Source organism: Sapajus apella, unplaced genomic scaffold (genome assembly GCF_009761245.1).
Source record: "Sapajus apella isolate SASKATOON/1434 unplaced genomic scaffold, GSC_monkey_1.0 scaffold56, whole genome shotgun sequence".
Taxonomy (NCBI): Eukaryota; Metazoa; Chordata; class Mammalia; order Primates; family Cebidae; genus Sapajus; species Sapajus apella.
Genome location: NW_022436996.1, coordinates 8,803,050 through 8,822,376, shown reverse-complemented (window position 1 = coordinate 8,822,376; position 19,327 = coordinate 8,803,050). Strand labels below are relative to the sequence as shown.

The following is a 19,327-nucleotide window of genomic DNA, read 5'->3' as shown; positions in this document are numbered from 1 at the left end:
CGCTCTTGTTACCCAGGCTGGAGTGCAATGGCGCTATCTCGGCTCACGGCAACCTCCGCCTCCTGGGTTCAGGCAATTCTCCTGCCTCAACCTCCTGAGTAGCTGGGATTACAGGCATGCGCCACCATGCCCAGCTAATGTTTTTTGTATTTTTAGTAGAGACAGGGTTTCACCATGTTGACCAGGATGGTCTCGATCTCTTGACCTCGTGATCCACCCGCCTTGGCCTCCCAAAGTGCTGGGATTACAGGCGTGAGCCACCGTGCCCGGCCAGAGGAAATTATCCTAACCTCAACATAGAGACTGAGCTAAAAATATAAAGAAGGGTTTGAAGTTATAAATGCTAATATGAAAAGGTTCCAGAATAAAAGGTTAGAGAGAAAGGGAGCAAGGCAAAATTCCAAAAGGGAAGACAACACATTTTCCCAAACTGGTGAAACACTTAGTGATTAAAGCAGGATCAATGAAAATAAATCCACATCTAGATGCATTGCAGTAAAACTGCAGATCACCGAAGACAGAGACCTAAAAGCAGGCAAAGAAAAAAGGCAGATCATCCACAAAGGAACCATGATTAGGCTGATGGCAGATTCTCAATAGCAACGACAGAAGCCAGAAAAAAAGGGGCAAATTATCTTCAAAAGCTCAGAGAAAATAACACTCAAGCTAAAATTATGTCTTTTCACTACAGTTGTCCCTTGGTGTCAGTGGGGGATTGGTTCCAGGGCACCCCATAGATACCAAAATCCACAATGCTAAAGTCCCTTATAAAAACTGGCACAGTATTTGCATATGACCCCCACACATCCTCCTGTATACTTTAAATCACCTCTAGATTACTTATAATACCTAATACAATGTAAATGCTATGTAGATAGTTGTCACACTGTATTGTTCAGAGAATAATGATAAGAAAAAAATTTTGTATATTTTTCAAATGTGCGGTTAGTTGAATCCACAGATGTGGAACACATAAATATAGAGGGCTCACTGTATAGAGATGGAATAAAGATATTTTCAGACATATATAAACTCATATACACACACACAAACTGAGGATTCATTATCATCAGACCACAAAAAATAACTTCCAAAGAAAGAAAAAATTTCCAAAGATTCCTCGAAAACAATAGAATGTATAACTGTTAAATTACTTACAAATAACAATAGTTTGAAAAGGAAAAAGCCTAAATGAATAATTCCCAAAGGATGGGCAGGGAAAAATACAGAAAAGGCAGAACTAAAGATTAACAGCACAATTTAAGATGGTTGAAAAGAATCCAAATAAACTAATAACCATAGTCAATGTAAATGGTCTAGACCAGTGCTAAGAAGAAAAAAGAATGTGAACCACATATCTAATTTTAAGTGTTCTAGTAGTCATGTTAAAAAAGAATAGGTGAAATGAATTGTAACAGTACATTTTCTTTAGCCCAATATATCGAAAAGTTTATTTCAATATATAATTAATATAAAATGATTCATATTATTTTGCACATGCATCTCTTGCACACGTCTTTTTCTTAGTACACAGTTTTTGAAATGTGGTATGTATTTTATTTCTTTAGCCACATGTGGATAGTGGCTTCTGTTGTGGATATTTAAAAGGTAAAGGTAAAGTTTATCAGACTAAAACCAAACGAAACCCCAGCTACCTGTTGTTTACAAGAGACATGCCTAAACAGAAGGACGCAGAAAGCAATGTAAAAGAATGAAAGATGTACTAAGCCAGAACAATTTAAAGAAATGATGTAGCTATACCATATCACATGAAATAAACTTTAAAAGTAAAAACAGTCATAGAAATAAAAAATTACTGCATAATAGTAAACTAACCAGGAAGATAAAATAATTCTAAGTTTTTAAGCTTATAATATAGCTTCAAAATAATAAAGCAAAATTGATAGAACTCTAGGGAGGAATGAAAAAATCCTTTTTACATGTATCTTTTTACATCTTTTGATATATCTCCCTGTAACTGATAAATCTAGCCAACTAAAAGGTTACAGAAAATTTGACCAACTCTACTAACAAACGTGATCAAAGGGAGCTAAGTAGATTCCAAACACAGAGAAAACACAAGCTTTTTAAACTACACAGAACATTAAAGAAAAATGAACATTTTCTAGATCAACAGACTTTAGCAAAATTTAAATAACTAGTATTTTACACACTGCATTTTCAGTTACAATGCAATTAAGTTTGAAATCAGTAACTCCCCATATATACTAAAATTTTAAAATTTAAGCTTTCTAAATAATCTGAGTCTAAGGAAAAAAATCACAATGAAAATTGGAAGATATCTGAAACCCAATATTAATGAAAATATAATCTATCAAAATGTATGGGCTGCAACTACAATGATACTTAGAGGAAATTTTATAGCCTTGTATATTAAAAAAGATAACACAGGTCAAAAATTAATGGGTTAAGCAGACAATGCAAGACATTAGAAAATAAACAACATTTAAGAACCTTTTAAAAAGTAGAAGGAAATAATACATGGAAGAGTATTATAAATTAATAAAAGAGAAGACAAAGATAGAATATAGTGAGTCAAAGTTGGTTCTTTGAAGAGACTATTAAACCAATTCATCTCTAGCAGGATTATCAAGAGAACAGGAGGGACAGCACCAATAACCAATCGGAAGAATGAAAAAGGAAACATAATGATAAATGCAGCAGAAATTTAAAAGATATAGAGGATACTATGAATATTATTTCAAGTAATTTGAAAACCCTGGGGAAATGGACAAATTCCTAGAAAAATTTCAACCTGCTGAAACTAGGCTGGGCGTGGTGGCTCACACCTGTAATCCCAGCACTTTGGGAGGCCAAGGTGGGTGAATCACTAGGTCAGGAATTTGCGACCAGCTTGGCCAACATGGTGAAACCCCATCTCTACCAAAAATACAAAAATTAGCCGGCAGTGGTGGTACGTGCCTGTAATCCCAGCTACTCAGGAGGCTGAGGCAGGAGAATTGCTTAAATCTGGAAGACGGAGGTTGCAGTGAGCCGAGATTGCACCATTGCACGCCAGCCTGGGCCACAGAGCAATACTCTGTCTCAGAAAAAAAAAAAAAGAAAAGAAAGATAGAAAAATTTCAACCTGCCGAAACTAAAGAAGAAACAGAAAACCTGAATAGTCCGGCTGGGCGCAGTGGCTCACACCTGTAATCCCAGCACTTTGGGAGGCCAACGTGGATGGATCACGAGGTCAAGAGATCGAGACCATCCTGGCCAACATAGTGAAACCCCCTCTACTAAAAATACAAAAATTAGCTGAGTGTGGTGGCACATGCCTGTAGTCCCAGCTACTCGGGAGGCTGAGGCAGAAGAATCACTTGAACTCAGGAGGTGGAGTTTGATGTGAGCCGAGATCACACCACTGCACTCCAGTCTGCCAACAGAGCGAGACTCAAGCTCAAAAAAAAAAAAAAAAAAAAAAAAAGCAACAATAACAACAACAAAAACTGAATAGTCCTAAAATTAAAATAAATTAAATCTGTAGTAAAAAAAATCTTCCCCACAAAGAAAACTTAAGGTTCAGGTGGCCCCACTGGTGTTTTCTTCTAAACATTCAAGGAATAGATAATTCCAACATTACAAAAACTCTCTGAAAATTAAAAACAGAATGAATGCATCATAGCTCATATTTTTTTTTTTTTTTTGAGAGGGAGTTTCCCTCTTGTTACCCAGCCTGGAGTGCAATGACGTGATCTCGGCTCACCGCAACCTCCGCCTCCTGGGTTCAGGCAATTCTCCTGCCCCAGCCTCCTGAGTTGCTGGGATTACAGGCACGCGCCACCATGCCTAGCTGAATTTTTGTAGTTTTAGTAGAGACGGGGTTTCACCATGTTGACCAGGATGGTCTCGATCTCTTGACCTCGTGATCCACCCGCCTTGGCCTCCCACAGTGCTGGGATTACAGGCTTGAGCCACCGCGCCCGGCCCATAGCTCATATTTTTAATACCAAAACTAGACAAAGATAGTTTGAGAAAAGAAAATTACAAGCCCATCTCACCCATGAACAAAGATTCAAAAATCTTAAACAAAATAATTGGCATACAGCAATGTACATAAACGATCATGACGAAGCTAGGTTTATTCCACGTCTGCAAGGTTGGTTCAACATTAGAAAGTAACATAATTTACCTTACTAGGTTAAGGAGAAAAAAATGTATAATTATTTCAATGGATACCAAAAGAAATTATATAAATTCAAGTCATTGTTAGAAACACTTAGCCAACCAGATAAAGAAAACTTCTTTGGCCTGATAAAGGATATTTGTAAACAAAATCTTTAGCAAGTATTATACTTAATATGAAAAGTTAAAAAGTGCCTTCTTTAAAATCATGAACCAATAGGATACCTGTTATTGTCATTTCTATTTAAGGATTTTCTGGGAGTTCTCAGTTAACACAATAAAACAAGAAAAAAAATAACCATAAAGATTTAAAAAGAAAAAAATTATTATTACTCATAGATATGATTAACTTTTCAGAAAATCTGAGAATGATTACACAATTAATAGAAAAGTTATTAGCATTAACGAAAATTTTAGCATTGTCCCTAGATTGTTATTAGTAAATGAAGGACAATTACATTTTTATATATTAATACTGTGAGGTTTCTGAGAAAGTCTATCAATTACCATTTTTCTTCCTTATCAAGGATCTTAACACAGAAACAAAAGAGGAAGACAGGTGAGGCCAAGTTAATTTTATTACTGATAATTCGGGACATAATTCTGCATTAAGGGCAGAGACACTGGAATGAGCTCTTGTGACAGGGGAAAAAGCATTCAGAGAGGGGTATTCTCTGCCCTCAAGTCCCCATCAGCAACAAACAGAAAATGCAAGTTAAAAAAATATACTACTGACAAGAGTGATTAAAAAAAAAATCTAGGAATACATCTAATAAAATATGTGCAAGACCTTAATATAAAACTTCATTGTGACATTACAAACAAGCCAAATGGAGTGACTTAGGACATTCACAGATAACATGACTGAATATAGTAAAAGTATCAATTCTCTCCAAAAGGTTAATAGATTAATAAAATTCCAACCATAATCCCAATGGAATTTTTCATGGAACTTGATAAGGCAATTTGAGGGTTTAACTGAAAGAGCAAAGCAAAAGATGAGCCAAAGTGCAGTGAAAAAGCAGGGTCTCCATCTCATAGCACCACAAAATCCATTTCTGAAGGATGAAGAACTTGAACGTGAAAGACAAACTCTTAAACGCTTTAGTAGGAAATATGTGAAGGTGCACTACAACACTGAGGAACATAAACATTTCTTAATTGTTTAAGACACATGAGGACAAACCATAAAGGAAAGACTAGTAAGTTCAAGTACATTATAATGAAAAGCATCTGTTCTTTAAAATATACCACAAATGGAGAACATAACAGCAACACACATAATTGACAAAAAGATTAATATTTACAATATGTAAAGAACACTTACAGGCCAGGCACAGTGGCTCACGCCTATAACCCCAGCACTTTGGGAGGCCAAGGCAGGCAGATCATTTGAGGACAGGAGTTCAAGACCAACCTGGCCAACATGGTGAAACACTGTCTCTACTAAAAATGCAAAAATTAGCCAGGCGTGGTGGTGCACACCTGTAGTCCCAGCTACTTGGGAGGCTGAGGCAGGAGAATTGCTTGAACCCAGGAGGTGGAGGTTGCAGTAAACCAAGATTGCACCACTGCACTCCAGCCTGGACAACAGAGCAAGACTCTCTCAACAAAAAACAACTTAAAAAAATGCACAAAAGACAAAAACATGCATTTTATAGAAGAGGAAGGACAAATGGCTCACCAATAGAGGATGTAATGCTCAATCTCATTAATTACGAAAATCCAGGTTTTAAGCCATAAATTTTAAACCATTTCACTCCCACCAAACCGGCAGAAATAAAAAAGCATTTCCTAGGCTGGTGAGGATAAGGTGTGGTTGGAACCCCCAGCCCCTCTTGGGAATACCAGTCGGTATCCACACTTGACATCACCTGGAAAAGTTGAATATGTGTCTTCCTATGACCCAGCAGTTCCACTCCTGGATCTACACCTAGATAAACTTTTACACATGCATAAGAATGTTCACAACAGCATTGTCCCTAAAAGCAAAAAGAAAATTAGAAACAACACAAGCACCCACCAACAGTAGAAGGAATAAATACCTTGTGTTATGCTCATAAAATACAAAACCGTAAAGTGGTGAAAATGAATTAACTACAGCTATACTACATTAACATGGATGACTCTCAAAAACATAATGGCAAATGAGAAAAGCAGATTAAGGAAGAACATATGTGGTAGGATTCCATTTATAAGAAGTTCAAAAGCAGGTAAAACTAAATGTGCTATCTAGGATATATACAGAGGGAATAAAAATGTAAAGAAAAGCAAGGGACTCTTATTTCTGAATTTTCAGTTTTTGTATACTATAAGAGGAAGGAAGAGGGTGTGATCAGGGAAGGACGGGATTCCAGGAGGTTCAAGCTGTGGTCTCTCTCTTATGTTGGGTGTTGGGAATATGGGCATTTACAACTGTTCTCTAAACTTAACATGAATTTTGTTCTGTATGCATTTTGTTTACTGTTATGTATAAAATGTTGTAAAACAGGGGTCCCCATTCCCCAGGGAGCCTGGACTGCACAGCAGGAGGTAAGCACACAGTGAGCAAGTAAAGCTTCATCTGTACTTACAGCCACTCCCCATCGCTGGCATTACTGACTGAACTACGCCTCCTATCAGATTGGTGGCGGCATCAGAGTCTCATAGGAGCAGGAACCCCATTGTGAACTGCGCTTGTGAGGGATCTGGGTCACACCCTCTTCTTATGAGATGGAACAGTTTCATCCTAAAACCATCTACCCGGTCCCCCATCCATGGAAAAATTGTCTTCCATGAAACTGTTCCCTGAGGCCAAAAAGATTGGGGACCGCTGTTTTAAAAGAAACAAAACAATATTTTTATAAAAAGGAAAAAACCAGCATTTGATACCATAAAACTTTTGGGTAGCCAGATTCAAAGGAAATGTCTTTAACAGTATTTTCAAAAACCAAAGGCAAAAATCATACTTAAGGCTGAAACCCTAGAAATATATCTTGTCCACAGACAGGATGCCACTATCACTGTTGCTATTCAACAGTGTCCTAGTCAAACTGCTAAACAAGAAAAATAAAGTTATAAAAAGTGAAAAAGCAGACAAAACCTTTGTGTGATATGTAGAGGATATAATTGTCTGCATAAAAAAATCCAAGAGACTATAAAGAAACAAACCATTAGACATGAGAGGAAGATTTTTTTTTTAATAAACAAAAGTCAACAGCATTATCTGCACACCTGCAATAACTATTTAAGACATGTAATAAATTGCAAAAATCCCATTTACAATGAAAAAGCAACTATCAGGAGAAAATTGTAAAATCTTATTCAAGCACATAGAAGCCTTCAATAAATGAGTATCCCAGTGAGTAGAAAGGTTAATGTCATGAAAGCAATTCTCCAGGAATTAGACTGTAAGGTAAATGCAATTCCAACCAAATTTCAAACAGGATTTTCTTAGGAACTTGACATACAGATTCCAAAATTCATATAAAAGAACAAAGATCCAAGAATAGCCAAGACAATTTTTTGGATAACAAGTAGAGAAGGGGCCGGGCGCGGTGGCTCAAGCCTGTAATCCCAGCACTTTGGGAGGCCGAGGCGGGTGGATCACGAGGTCAAGAGATCGAGACCATCCTGGTCAACATGGTGAAACCCCGTCTCTATTAAAAATACAAAAATTCAGCTGGGCATGGTGGCGCGTGCCTGTAATCCCAGCTACTCAGGAGGCTGAGGCAGGAGAATTGCCTGAACCCAGGAGGCGGAGGTTGCGGTGAGCCGAGATCGTGCCGTTGCACTCCAGCCTGGGTAACAAGAGCGAAACTCCGTCTCAAAAAAAAAAAAAAAAAACAAAAAAAACAAGTAGAGAAGGACTGGTCTACTAGATATCAAGGCTGATTATGAAGATTATGGTGTTGGTGCAGAGACTGACAAAGAGACCAATGACACAGAAGAAAGCACCCAGAAACAGCCTCATGCATGTGCAAAAACAGGCTCGGGGCAGAATTGCATCACAAATCAGTGGAGAAAAGCTAACACATTGAGCAAATTTTGTGGGAAAATCAGACCATCGTTGTGGGAGAAAAAGCTGAAACCCTCCCTCGCAAGCTACACAAATTTTAATTGTAGATGAATTAAAGACTTAAATTTGAAAAGCAAAACTTTAAAAAATTTATAAGAAATCATGCATGTTCTTCACATGTACCCCAAAACCTAAAATGCAATAAAAAAAAATTTATAAGAAAATAGAGAAGAGTTATCTCTCTGACCTTGAGTGAGGTAAGCAAGGCTATCTTACTACAGAAAAAGCAAAGTTCATAAAGGAAAAGACTGACATGCTTGACTCTTAACAGTGAAAACTTCTATTCAACAACTACAAAGTTAAAAGACCTGCAGCCAGGTGCGGTGGCGCACGCCTGTAATCACAGCACTCTGGGAGGCTGAGGCAGGTGGATCACCTGAGCTCAGGAGTTTGAGACCAGCCTGACCAATATGGAGAAAACCCTGTCTCTACTAAAAATACAAAATTAGCCGGGTGTAGTGGCACATGCCTGTAATCCCAGCCACTTGTGGGGCTGAGGCAGGAGGAATCGCTTGAACCCGGGAGGCGGAGGTTGCCGTGAGCTGAGATCATGCCGTTGCACTCCAGCCTGGGCAACAAGAGCAAGACTCCGTCTAAAAAAAAAGACCTGCCACTGACACGGAGATGATGTTTGTAATGCAAATAATAGACGAAGGATTCGTATCTAGAACACATACAAAGAAGTCCTGAATTGATAAGAAAATGAAGAATATCTCAACAGAGAAACAGAAGACAATTCACCGGAGAAACAGCCAAATAATTATATGAAAAGGGCTCGCAACTTCATTAACTGTAGGGAAACTACAAGTGGAAATAAGATGCCATCTTATTCCCATCAGGTTGGCAAAAATGTAATTATGAAACCTGGGCAAAGAGGTTAAGATGCAAGTTCTGGAAGCATCCGCTGGCACTGGGGTAGCCCTGGGGAGGGCCATACGGCAATGGCAGAGATGAAATCAAGGCCATGACATGGTGAGGCCACCACTGGGTCTGTTCCCTGGAGCAGCATCCCCACAGGGGCACAAGGAGACAGGGGCAAGAACACTCACTACACTATTGCTTGTGAGAGTGAACAATCAGTAGAAGCTTAAGTGCCAATCAGTGGAGGAATGGAAAATAAATTACGATATAGTTGCTTCCGGAATATTAAGCATCTGTTAAAAGGAATGAACCTGATCCACATGTATCAACATGGATAAATCTGAAATACAGAATAATGAGTGATAAGTATAATGACATCTATGAAATTTTTGAAAACACAAAAACCATAGCGTATATTGTTTACAGCTACCAAAGTACACAGTAGATGTTTTTAAATGTGGATAGAAAGAATAAACAGAAAATTCAGGACATGAGGTTGCCCCAGGGAGGCCTGGGAGATTTAAAAAGGGATTTAAACAATATAAGAAATACATTATTTCACACACACACACACACACACACACACACACACACACACACACATATTTTAAATTTTGAAACACAGCATACATTCAGCAAATAGTTACTGAATTCCTGCTCTGTGCCAGGCAATATTCTAGGTTCCTATAATGATTATGTGAAGAAAACAGATACAAATTTTTGTACTTTTGAAACTGACATTCTAATGGGGGATACCTGACATACGATGAATCTATAAATAGGAAACATATACATTACATGATGCTGTCTGACAGGAAGACCCAAAGCAGGAAAGGAGGCCTGGAGTCCTGGGTCAGGAGAGGCTGCAGTGCCAGTGACGGGAAAGGCCTGCAGGTGGGAACTGCCTGAGGAACACTCCCAGCAGCAGGCACTGTGAAGGTCCTGCACAGGGCAGAGGGTACAGCACTGGGGATGGTGCAACTGGGCAAAAAGCGGAGGATGGGAGCCAATGGTGCGGGTCAGATGGAAAGCCAGCATTTGGGCCTAAAAAGGATCACTCTCTGCTGGGCTGAGATGAGACTCTGGGGAATCAGGGCAGGAGCAGAGGGGCTGGCGGCAACCTCAGCAAGAGATAATGAGCCTGGGTGGCAGAGTGGAGGGGACAAGGCCAAGTAAGAAGACAGACCATTCAGTACCATAAAGGGTGTTGGTAACTGAGGTTGGAGAGGTTTTGCTGCAAGGGGTAACAGAGTGGGAGAGAAGGGGCAGGAGACAGAAAGTGCAGATGTCCCCAAACGGCTCTGACACAAAGGGAAGCAGAGAAGCGGGCAGTGGCTGGAGGGGTAGGGGTCAAGGCAGGACTGGTTATGTCGCCCTTCGGAAGGTGGCATGAGGTGGGATCTGGTGCCAGGTTAATGGGGGGCTTTGGCTAGAGGGACGACAGTTTAGCAGTCACAGGAGTGAAGGCAGAGAAGGGCAGACGGGTGCAGGCAGAAGGTGTGGGGAGGGATGTGTGAGTGGTGTATTTCTCTTTAATTAAAAAAGGGGGGTTAAAATATAAAACCATTCTTAGCTGTGCACCATACAGAAACAGATAAGCTAGGTTTGGTCCTCAGCCACAGTTTGCTGGCCCTTGGGCCAGGCAGATGCAGTGTGACTGTGTGGCAGAGTGCCCACTGAAGTTGCTGGTCGTGGATGTCACGTGACACCAGCAGCCAGCTTGCCTGGTTCTCTGCAGCCACGTGCAGCTGCTTGGCTGCAGGTGCAGAGCACTGATGGATTTCACCAGGTGGATGCAATGAACAGAAGGGAAGGGCACTGAGGCTGTGTGCAAGCCGGGAATACAATGGTGGGCATGGAGGGAGATGATGAGCAAGGCAGTGAAAAGGCAGCAAGATCGATGGCCTGCAGGTCTTGAAGGGCTGGAAAAATGCTGGAATCAGGACACCAGACAGGGAACTGGAGGGGTGATGGGAGGCAGCCAGGGAGTGGTGTGCTGGAGATGGAGAGGGTCGGGGAGGAGGGTGTAGTCATTATCATCGGAGTCATGGATGGCCATGGGGCAGGGGAAGGGGGCACAGAACTATCTGCATGGAGGCTGCCATGGCCACGATTGAGAGCAGGAAGAATGACAAGAGAGGGAAGGTCTGCAGAGGCAGCAAAAATACAAGAAATGAGACCCAGAGGCAGGGTCTCTAGAGAGGGAGTGAGGGTGGCAGCGGTGCAATCATGAGGGGTGAGGACCCTGTCCCCAGTAGGCCCGGGCTGAGGGAGGCGGGGAAGAGGACGGCCACAGTTCCCTGGAGCTCCGTCCGAGCAGGGAACACTCAGGACCTGGCAGGTCTGCTGAGCCCTGAGTCCCATAAGGCTCAGAGGAGGGGTATGCAGGAGGTGAGAAGGGCAGGTGAAGTCTCACAAGGGGATGGGCCAGGCCAAACATGGCAAGGGATGAGCTGTGATTCCTGGTTTCTTGGACAAAGAGGACAGGGATAAGGGCCACACAGGATCCCTGCCGACAGGCTCAAGGTGCACAGTGGAGTTTGTCTCTACTCACCTTGTCTACTGGTGGGTAGAGGCCACGGATGCTGCTGAACATCGTATGATGCAGACAGAGTGTGGCAGGGTCTTACCAGCAACGAACGTAATTTGGGGGGACTTCTTTACTTGCATTTAATGATGACGTGGAAGCAAGGGAAGCCTCCACACACAGTGTAAACACAACAAAACCCACCCACTCAGAACCTCCCACCCAGGCTAGGAGGCTGGACGCGCCTGGGTTGTAACCCTCTTTTCCAGCCTGACACTATCTGTTCTCAGCCATCTTTCTATCCTCTAGTGCTCAGCATTGTCCTTGACACCTAGAAGATTCTCAAAATGCATCTGTGGAACTAAACTGTGAATGAACTGATGACGACTGGCAAAGCGGCCAGCTCTGAACATGCTTCTGCCCTTAGGAAAGTGCCAATCTAATTGAGATGAGATGACAAACATGGGAGACACATTTAATTTCACACAAGTGGAGCACCGGGGGCCCCTGCATAACACCACCTTTCTCAGTGTCAGACAAAAGGGAAAACCAAGGCAGGTGTGACAGTCAAGGGCAGGTCTTCTGGAGGAATCAGGGGTCTAGCCTGCCAGAGGTGTGGTCTCCCTGGTCAAATGACCCAGCAGGTCTTCACTTCACTTTAGGAATTTCGTTTTTCTCCTGTGTCCACCTGTCTTTCTCTGAACTTTCAAAGGTACTGAGTAGCTCCAGGGAAATCTGAGAAACTGATATCTGGTAACCAGATTCACCTTAAATAAATGTGTGCTTCTAATCAACCGAACCATATGGCTGACCAATGGGTGTATGTTCTACAACTGCTACTGCTTTAAATTCAAGTTGGTTTTCAGAGACAAGGCTGACTCTTTGTAAAGCTTTGAGTTAATGTTATCTTCAATACACAGCTGACCCTTGAACAACATGGGTTTGAACTACGGAGTCCCACTTACAAGTGGATTTTCTTCTGCCTCTGACACCCCTGAGACAGCAAGAACAATCCCTCCTCTCCCTCCTCAGCCTACTCAGTCTGAAGATGACGCTGAGGATGATGACGTTATCATGACCCACCTCCACTTAATGAGTAGTAAATATATTTCCTTTTCCTTATTTTCCTAATAATTTTTCTGTAGCTTATTTAAAGTATATAATACATAGTAACTAGGACATATATGTGTTATTGACTATACATGGTATCATTAAGGCTTCTGGTCAACAGGAGAGTATTAGCAGTTAACTTTCTGGTGAGTCAAAAGTTAGACATAGACCTTGGGCTGTGTGCGATTGGGGTCTGTCGCCCCTGGCCCGTGTTGTTCAAGTCAACTATTCTCCTGCCTTCCCTCTCAATGTCCTCCTCTCCCTCCCATCATCTGTGCCCTGGCTTTGTGTCTTCCTAAAAGAGTAGGTTTGCCACCTGTTTCCCTGACAGAAAGTGTTCGTTTCTGGAGCATTAGCTGAGTAAGTCAGAGGTTAAAACTCCACTATAAAAAAACTCAGACTAAAAACAAGTAAGTTTGATGTGTTTCCTTGGCTCTCTCTGGAAAGATCACACCGTTCCTGGCCTTTCCGTCTGTCTCCCGCAGATCACCTGATGCCTCCCTGGCCTTCTCCCAGCCCTTACCTGGACTGGGGTCCACAGGAACATCTGGAATCTTGGGGCCGGGGCGGCGCCAGCTGCAGGGCTCCTTTCCTTGTTCAATCTGGGAGAGGACCTCAGGCTTGGAGATGGCATAGTCTGAAGAAAGACAGAAGGTTAGTTTTTGCCTCGTTCCAGTCAGAGCTGGAGAGAGTCAGCCCAGAAAACCAACAATGGTCTAGAAAGGAAATCTCTTGATTGTCATAGAGCAGGAGCTCTCAGACACAGGCAGTTTTGCTCCCAGGGGACATCTGGCAAAGTCTGGACACAATTCTGATTGCTGTGCCCAGGGCTTGGGGAGAGGTGACTGGCATCTGGGGGGTAGAGGCCAGGGCTGCTGCTGAACATCCTACAATGCAGAGGATGGCCCCGACACAGAATCACCGGGTCCCAAATGTCAGCAGTGCCAGAGTGAGGAAACTGCCACAGAGCGTGCATGTGAAACAGCAGCACACTTGTGCTGACGAAATGTCACCTCACGACTGCACCTGCTCCCGTCCTCTCTATCAGGTCTCACTGCCCTCAGCTCCGGGGTCACACAGAAACCATCAGGAAGAGGAAATCAGCCCAGGAAGAAACAGGGTCCAGGCCCTTCCTGGGCAGGATCAAACGAGGAGAGCAGCAATAGCCCCAGGGGTTGAGGGAAACAGAGTTTTGAGGCATGAAGAAAATGTCTGCTGCAAGCAGCACCGTCTGCCCATGTTCTCCACTGACCTCGAGGCATGTCGCCGTAAGGGCCACGCATCTCTGTAGAAGGCTGAAAGAAAGAGTCTTTCTCAAATGTGAGTGGATTACATACTGGATCTGAGAGCAGGAGGGGCCTTCCCTGCTCCAAGTCAGCACCAACAGAAAGGTCCACACCCTGCGCCTGCGGAGAAGAGATGCCACCGCCTTTCCCAGCCTGGCATTCTGGGAAACTCAACACAGAGGGGAGCTTTTGATTCCCTCACCCAGGGCTCATCTTTCACAGGAGGTAACAACTTGCAAGGTCAACGTTTCTGGTGATTCACATATCACTGCCATGAAACAACTATATGGAGAGAGAAGTTTGAGGACTTGCAAAATCCCATTTAACAGAGAAATGAGTGTCAGGCCTTACCCAGGGAGACCAGCGTCTCGTAGTTGCCCCTCATCACATGCTTGTAGAGCTCCTTCTGCCAGTCCTCCAGCTTGCCCCACTCCTGCTCGGAGAAATACACGGCCACATCATCAAAGGTCACGGGCACCTGGAACCACAAGTGTCGCACTCATTCACCCACACGCTCACAGGCTCAGCCCCTCAGGCTCCCACACCCTAGGGCGTCCCAGGGCTACCTTGGGGGCCTCCCCCTTGCTGCCGGGGGGCAGCCGCAGGATCCAGAAGTTCCTGTTGCGCAGCAGGTTCTCCACGTTCTCCAGCCGCCTCTGCAGCAGCCCGTACTCCTGCAGCAGGGTCCCCAGCACGGCCCACTTGCCCTCCAGCTGGTTCCCGAACTCCACAGCTGTTTTCTCACAGTCGGCTAGCTTCTTCTCAGCCATCCCGGTTCGACCTTCTAGGGAAAGCAGGCGAGCAGCCTGCGATTCAATCTTCCTCTCCATGGCCTGAATCGTGGCTGCCATTGTCCACGGAGAAATCTTTCAGAAACAGAAGAGAAACAGCATCATTCATTCCACCCACTGTCTTCATTGATCTCCTCTCTCCCAGGGCACAGGGGAGCTGGGCTGGGAGCCCATATGTATGGACAAGTGGGGCCATCCCATACCACATGCCAGATCTCAAGTTGGCAATCACTGCTTGGGTATCTTAGGGCTATGTCTGGGTGGGTGCCCTTGCTCCAGGCCTCTGCAGCACAATGCAGACCTTTATCGTGGCGCTTACCACCCTACACAGTAATTTCCTCCCCACACCTACACTGTGGGCTCCCTGAGCATGGTATTGCATCTTTTCACACCACAGTCCTTGACACATGGTTGGTACCCAGTGCAGTTTTGCTACGTAAACAGTGACTTAGCATTGCTGGGCATTTTAGTGGAGAAATGGTAAACTGCAGATTTACTAGAGCCCAGCCTGCGCCTCCCGTCATGATTACACAGGAACTGACTACTGATGATGACCCAGCAAAAAAAAACAGCTGGTTCACTGAAACAGCACAAACAAGAGTATTGCTCAATTTCTTTTTTTCTTTCTTTTTTTTTTCTTAAAGCATCTCATGTCACCTTCTAATAAACATAAAAATCTAAAGGCCAGTTCCTCTTCACCCCAGGACAGTCTCATTTGGTCCCCATCTGCCCCTCCCCCACAAGCTAAAATCCCCATGACTGCAAACCTCCATTAGCCAGTTAGGTTTTTGGCACTGCATAAGCCCCACAAGATTCTTTCTCGTTCCCAATTCCCACCTCCCTCAAGGTTAAAACAATGGCCTCAGACATGTTCGTAGCCACACCAGGAGCAGTGACATGCCTAGAGACGGGTCAGGAAAACAGACATATGCCACAAAGTCAGACTTGTATATGGACAGCAGCCATCTTAATTAAAGATGATGGGCTTCTCTAACATTGGAAACGTTCACATGGCATATCAGTGACTGGCAGCTGGGACAAGGAAGAATGGGCACAATTTGCCTTGGGTGGGGAGCTGGACTGCTTGAGCAACCCACATCTACAGGGCAGAGAGGAGCTCCTGATATTGGGGACGGAGGATCAACGCCTCCTTACAACATTCTGCAAAATAATTCCTCAACAAGAGGTTGATGACTATTTCCAAAATGAAGAAGTAGCTACCTGGAACCATGTGGATTCACTTAGAGAAAGTCACTAAGAACTAGAACGTGCATGGACACCTCAAAAAATAGAAACAAAAAGAGAGTTTCAGCAGAGGCAGAAAAAAACTTGTCCAGGACGGTGCTTAAGAACCTGTCTGGATGTTTGGAGGGAAGCAGGACCCCAAGAAGGTAGGACTCTAAGGGGTCTTCAAGGCTGAGAGGTTCTGCTTCTAGTCGAAAACCCAGATGTGGGTGGGGGTCTTGCTCTGAAAGAGTAAGTGGTCCTACAGGCAACTGGGTGGGCCGACTTGGTTCTGGGCTTGAGTCCGCCCTCCACCTAAGGCCACTGTCCTTTCCCTCACCTCTCTTTTCTCAAATCAATCCCTGTCAAGTGATCCCAGACTCCAAGAGTTTACTCCAGAAGCATCCTTGCACCTGGTCACCAGCTCCCCAACCACTGAAATCCTACCCATCCACCAAGTGCATTATTACAGTCTTTGTATGGCATGAAAGGGACCTCTGCATAAACTCCTTTATCAGGAAAATATTCATCTTTTACACGTGGACAACAGGATGCACGGTTTTCTTACAACTGTGATGGGGCCAGGAAGCCCTGGGTGAGGCCTTCACGCTATGTGGTGGGAGGTGGCGACTGTGCGCTGCCCATTCCAGTCCAGCTTCTTACTGACTGGTGGCTGGAATATGTGGGGCTGTCCTTAGACTCCTGCCAGGGGAGCCGAAACTCTTTGCTTGAGAGACGCTGATGGTAAGAGGAGCCAGATCCCTTACCCGCTGCCCACCCGCAGGATCAAGTCCTGGCACGCAGGCCCCTTCCCAGTCTCCGCAGCCTCCTCTTCCACTGCCTCCAAACCAAAAGCATCCTCTTCGGGCTCATGTACTCCTTTCTGTCCCACACCCTGCACTGCCCCGTCTCTCTGCGCCTTTGCCCAAGCACTCCTCCCTCCCCGAAAGCTCTATGGGTCTAGCTTGGCCTGATGAAATCCTAGTCTCCCCTAAAAGCCCGGCTCAAATCTCATAGGCGCAGAGCCATCAGGCCAGGAGGGGTGAGCAGCGGTACCAGGCGGCCCCCTGACGCTCTTATCCTTGGAGCCCAGAGCAAGCTTCCACCTGGGTGCCAGCACTCACCCTTTCTGGTACCTGTCTGCCTGTCTGCTTGGTCCTTGAACACACAGAGCCGCTGTGTGTCTTTTCGCACTTTCCAGCTGTGCGATCCTGGGCAAGTTAACTTCTCTAGGCCTCAGGTTTTTCTTTTGTATGACAGAGGTAACAGTACCCACCCCACGGGCTTGCTATGAGGACATACTAATGCCTCAGCAGGGCTTGGTGCAGTGCCTGGCTCTACATTCCCTTCCGCGCCGACCCGGGGGAGCTGGGCATGTAGTGGGTGTCGTTGTATGCGGATTCGAAGCTGGACACCTCCCCGGTGCCACCAGGCCCACAGGCCGAGCGCCAGGCAGAGAAAAGAGCAGCGGTTGGGGGGCATCCAGAAGGAGGGGACAGCGGCTGGGGCGGGGGCAGGAAGCCCGGGAGGGCCCAAGGAACTTGGCGTGGGGCGGCCCCGGCGCGGGGACAACCGTTCCGCCAGCGCTCGGGCGCCGCCCGGAGTGGGGGCCCCGCCGGCGGGCGCAGTAGGCCCCGACGGACCCCGCGACCAGTTCGCGGGAGCCCCAGGTCCGGTGGTCCGGCCCGGCCCCCGGAGTCCCTCCCCAGGGCCTGCGGCGTTGTGTGCCGGGCCCGGGCCGCCTGGGGCCCCCAGGCCTCGAGTCAGTGCGCGCGCGGGTCGCCCTTACCGGAGCCGCGACCGCCTCGGCCATGGCCCTGCGCTGTCCCGCCCGGCCCGGAGGAAGTCGTAGCCGCCGCCGCGCGCGGCCCCAAGCAGGCCCGGCCGCCCGGTGCTCTCCGCAGGCGGCGCCCGCCCGGCCCTGCCTCCGCCGCCGCTCCTCGCTGGCCGCCCCTGCGCCGCGCCGCCCGCAGTCGCGTCGCCTCCGTCAGCACCCGGCGGGTCCACACTGCATCCTGGGAGCCGGCGCTGCGGCCCGGCAGACGAAGGCCCGTGAGGCTTCCTGGAGGCAGCGCGGCCGCACAGCCCCACCTGCAGCCCGAGAGGCGAACTGCAGGCGCGGCGCCCGCCCGCCCGCGGCCCCGCCCCGCCCCGCCCCGCCCGGCCCCGCCCGCGGGGCCCGACGGGAGGAGCCAGCGACTCTGGGCGGTCCCCGCGACCACTGCCCGACTGCCGAGTTCTGGGGGAGTCATTGCGCCGGCCCCGCGGCCCGGCCCAAGGGACTCGGTTACCGAGAGGGTCCTCTTCAGGACCGCGGGCGAGCAGGGGCCTCCGGGCAGGGCGTCCCCCGGGTGACCGCGGCCCCCCTCCGCGCACCCCACGAGCACTTCTGCCCTCCGAGGTCCTGGACCTGGAGGTTTGGGCGATTTGCGGGGGGACAGATGTACTCATGCCCACCTGTGTTTGAAATGGAATAAATACTTCCAACAATAATAATACAGTTCGGTGAACCCCGGTAGACTGCACTTAGCATTTTCTATAATGTGTTTATTATAGTAAAGATTTTAAAATGGCATGAGCAGTGGAACGCAATACCATCATTTAAAATTATTTTGGTGAAGTCTTGGTAGGGACAGATGTTCATGATATTTTAAGAGAAAAAACCTGTCCAGAACGATCCTTTGTTTTAAATTAGCGTTTTAAAACAATATATAACATTATATGTAGCGTTGTATACTGTGTAGATGTATAATTATAGTTTTGAAAAGTTTGAAAGCATATATATCAACATGGCCTAAATACTTTAATAGACCACAGGCCGTTTTTATGCATTTTCTAATTTTTTCCAATTCATGTTTTAATTTTTCCATAACAAGGATAGTATTTTTAAACAAGGAGAGAAAAATAAAAATTTAAATTAAAGAGGCAAACCAGAGCAGGGGAAGAAGGGTGCCTTGGACGGGCCCCCACGTGGTTACAGAGGGCATTGCCTTTCAGTAACACGACTGCTCATCTGTGTATTCCCTGAGACTAACCAGCCAACCGCCGAGCACACACTGAGAAGAAAATATGTGAGATCTGTAATCTTTTTCAAACAAGGCAGACCTTATAGAATAGATAAAATTTGAGCTCGGTCTTGAAGGATTGGCAAAATATTGATAGGCAGAGAGCACTTTAGACCAGAGGGTGATAGTAGGGGTGTGAGCTGGATGGCCGCCTAAAAAAAAAATCGAGACAGGAAGATGTAAAGTATTTTAGGGCTGGGGGCAGGGCTCACACCTGTAATTCTAACACTTTGAGAGGCCGAGGTGGTGGATTGCCT

General features: G+C 45.7%; 1 protein-coding gene across 4 annotated transcripts in view; it reads right to left on the bottom strand.

Annotated features, from left to right (window-relative positions):
- The window catches only part of LOC116527897 (zinc finger protein 746), a 26,179-nt gene extending 8,059 nt beyond the window's left edge, over nt 1–18,120 (bottom strand). For 2 of the 4 annotated variants that reach the window (XM_032245102.1, XM_032245103.1), the window contains exons 1-4: nt 17,795–18,120; nt 14,557–14,856; nt 14,342–14,468; nt 13,228–13,341 (exon numbers count right to left, since the gene is read on the bottom strand). In XM_032245102.1, the coding sequence (XP_032100993.1) occupies nt 13,228–13,341; nt 14,342–14,468; nt 14,557–14,856; nt 17,795–17,818 (565 nt within the window). In that variant the 5' untranslated portion in view covers nt 17,819–18,120. The remainder of the gene's footprint in view (nt 1–13,227; nt 13,342–14,341; nt 14,469–14,556; nt 14,857–17,794) is intronic. The other 2 variants (XM_032245104.1, XM_032245105.1) reach the window with 1 other exon arrangement.
- Between the last annotated feature and the right edge of the window lie 1,207 nt (nt 18,121–19,327).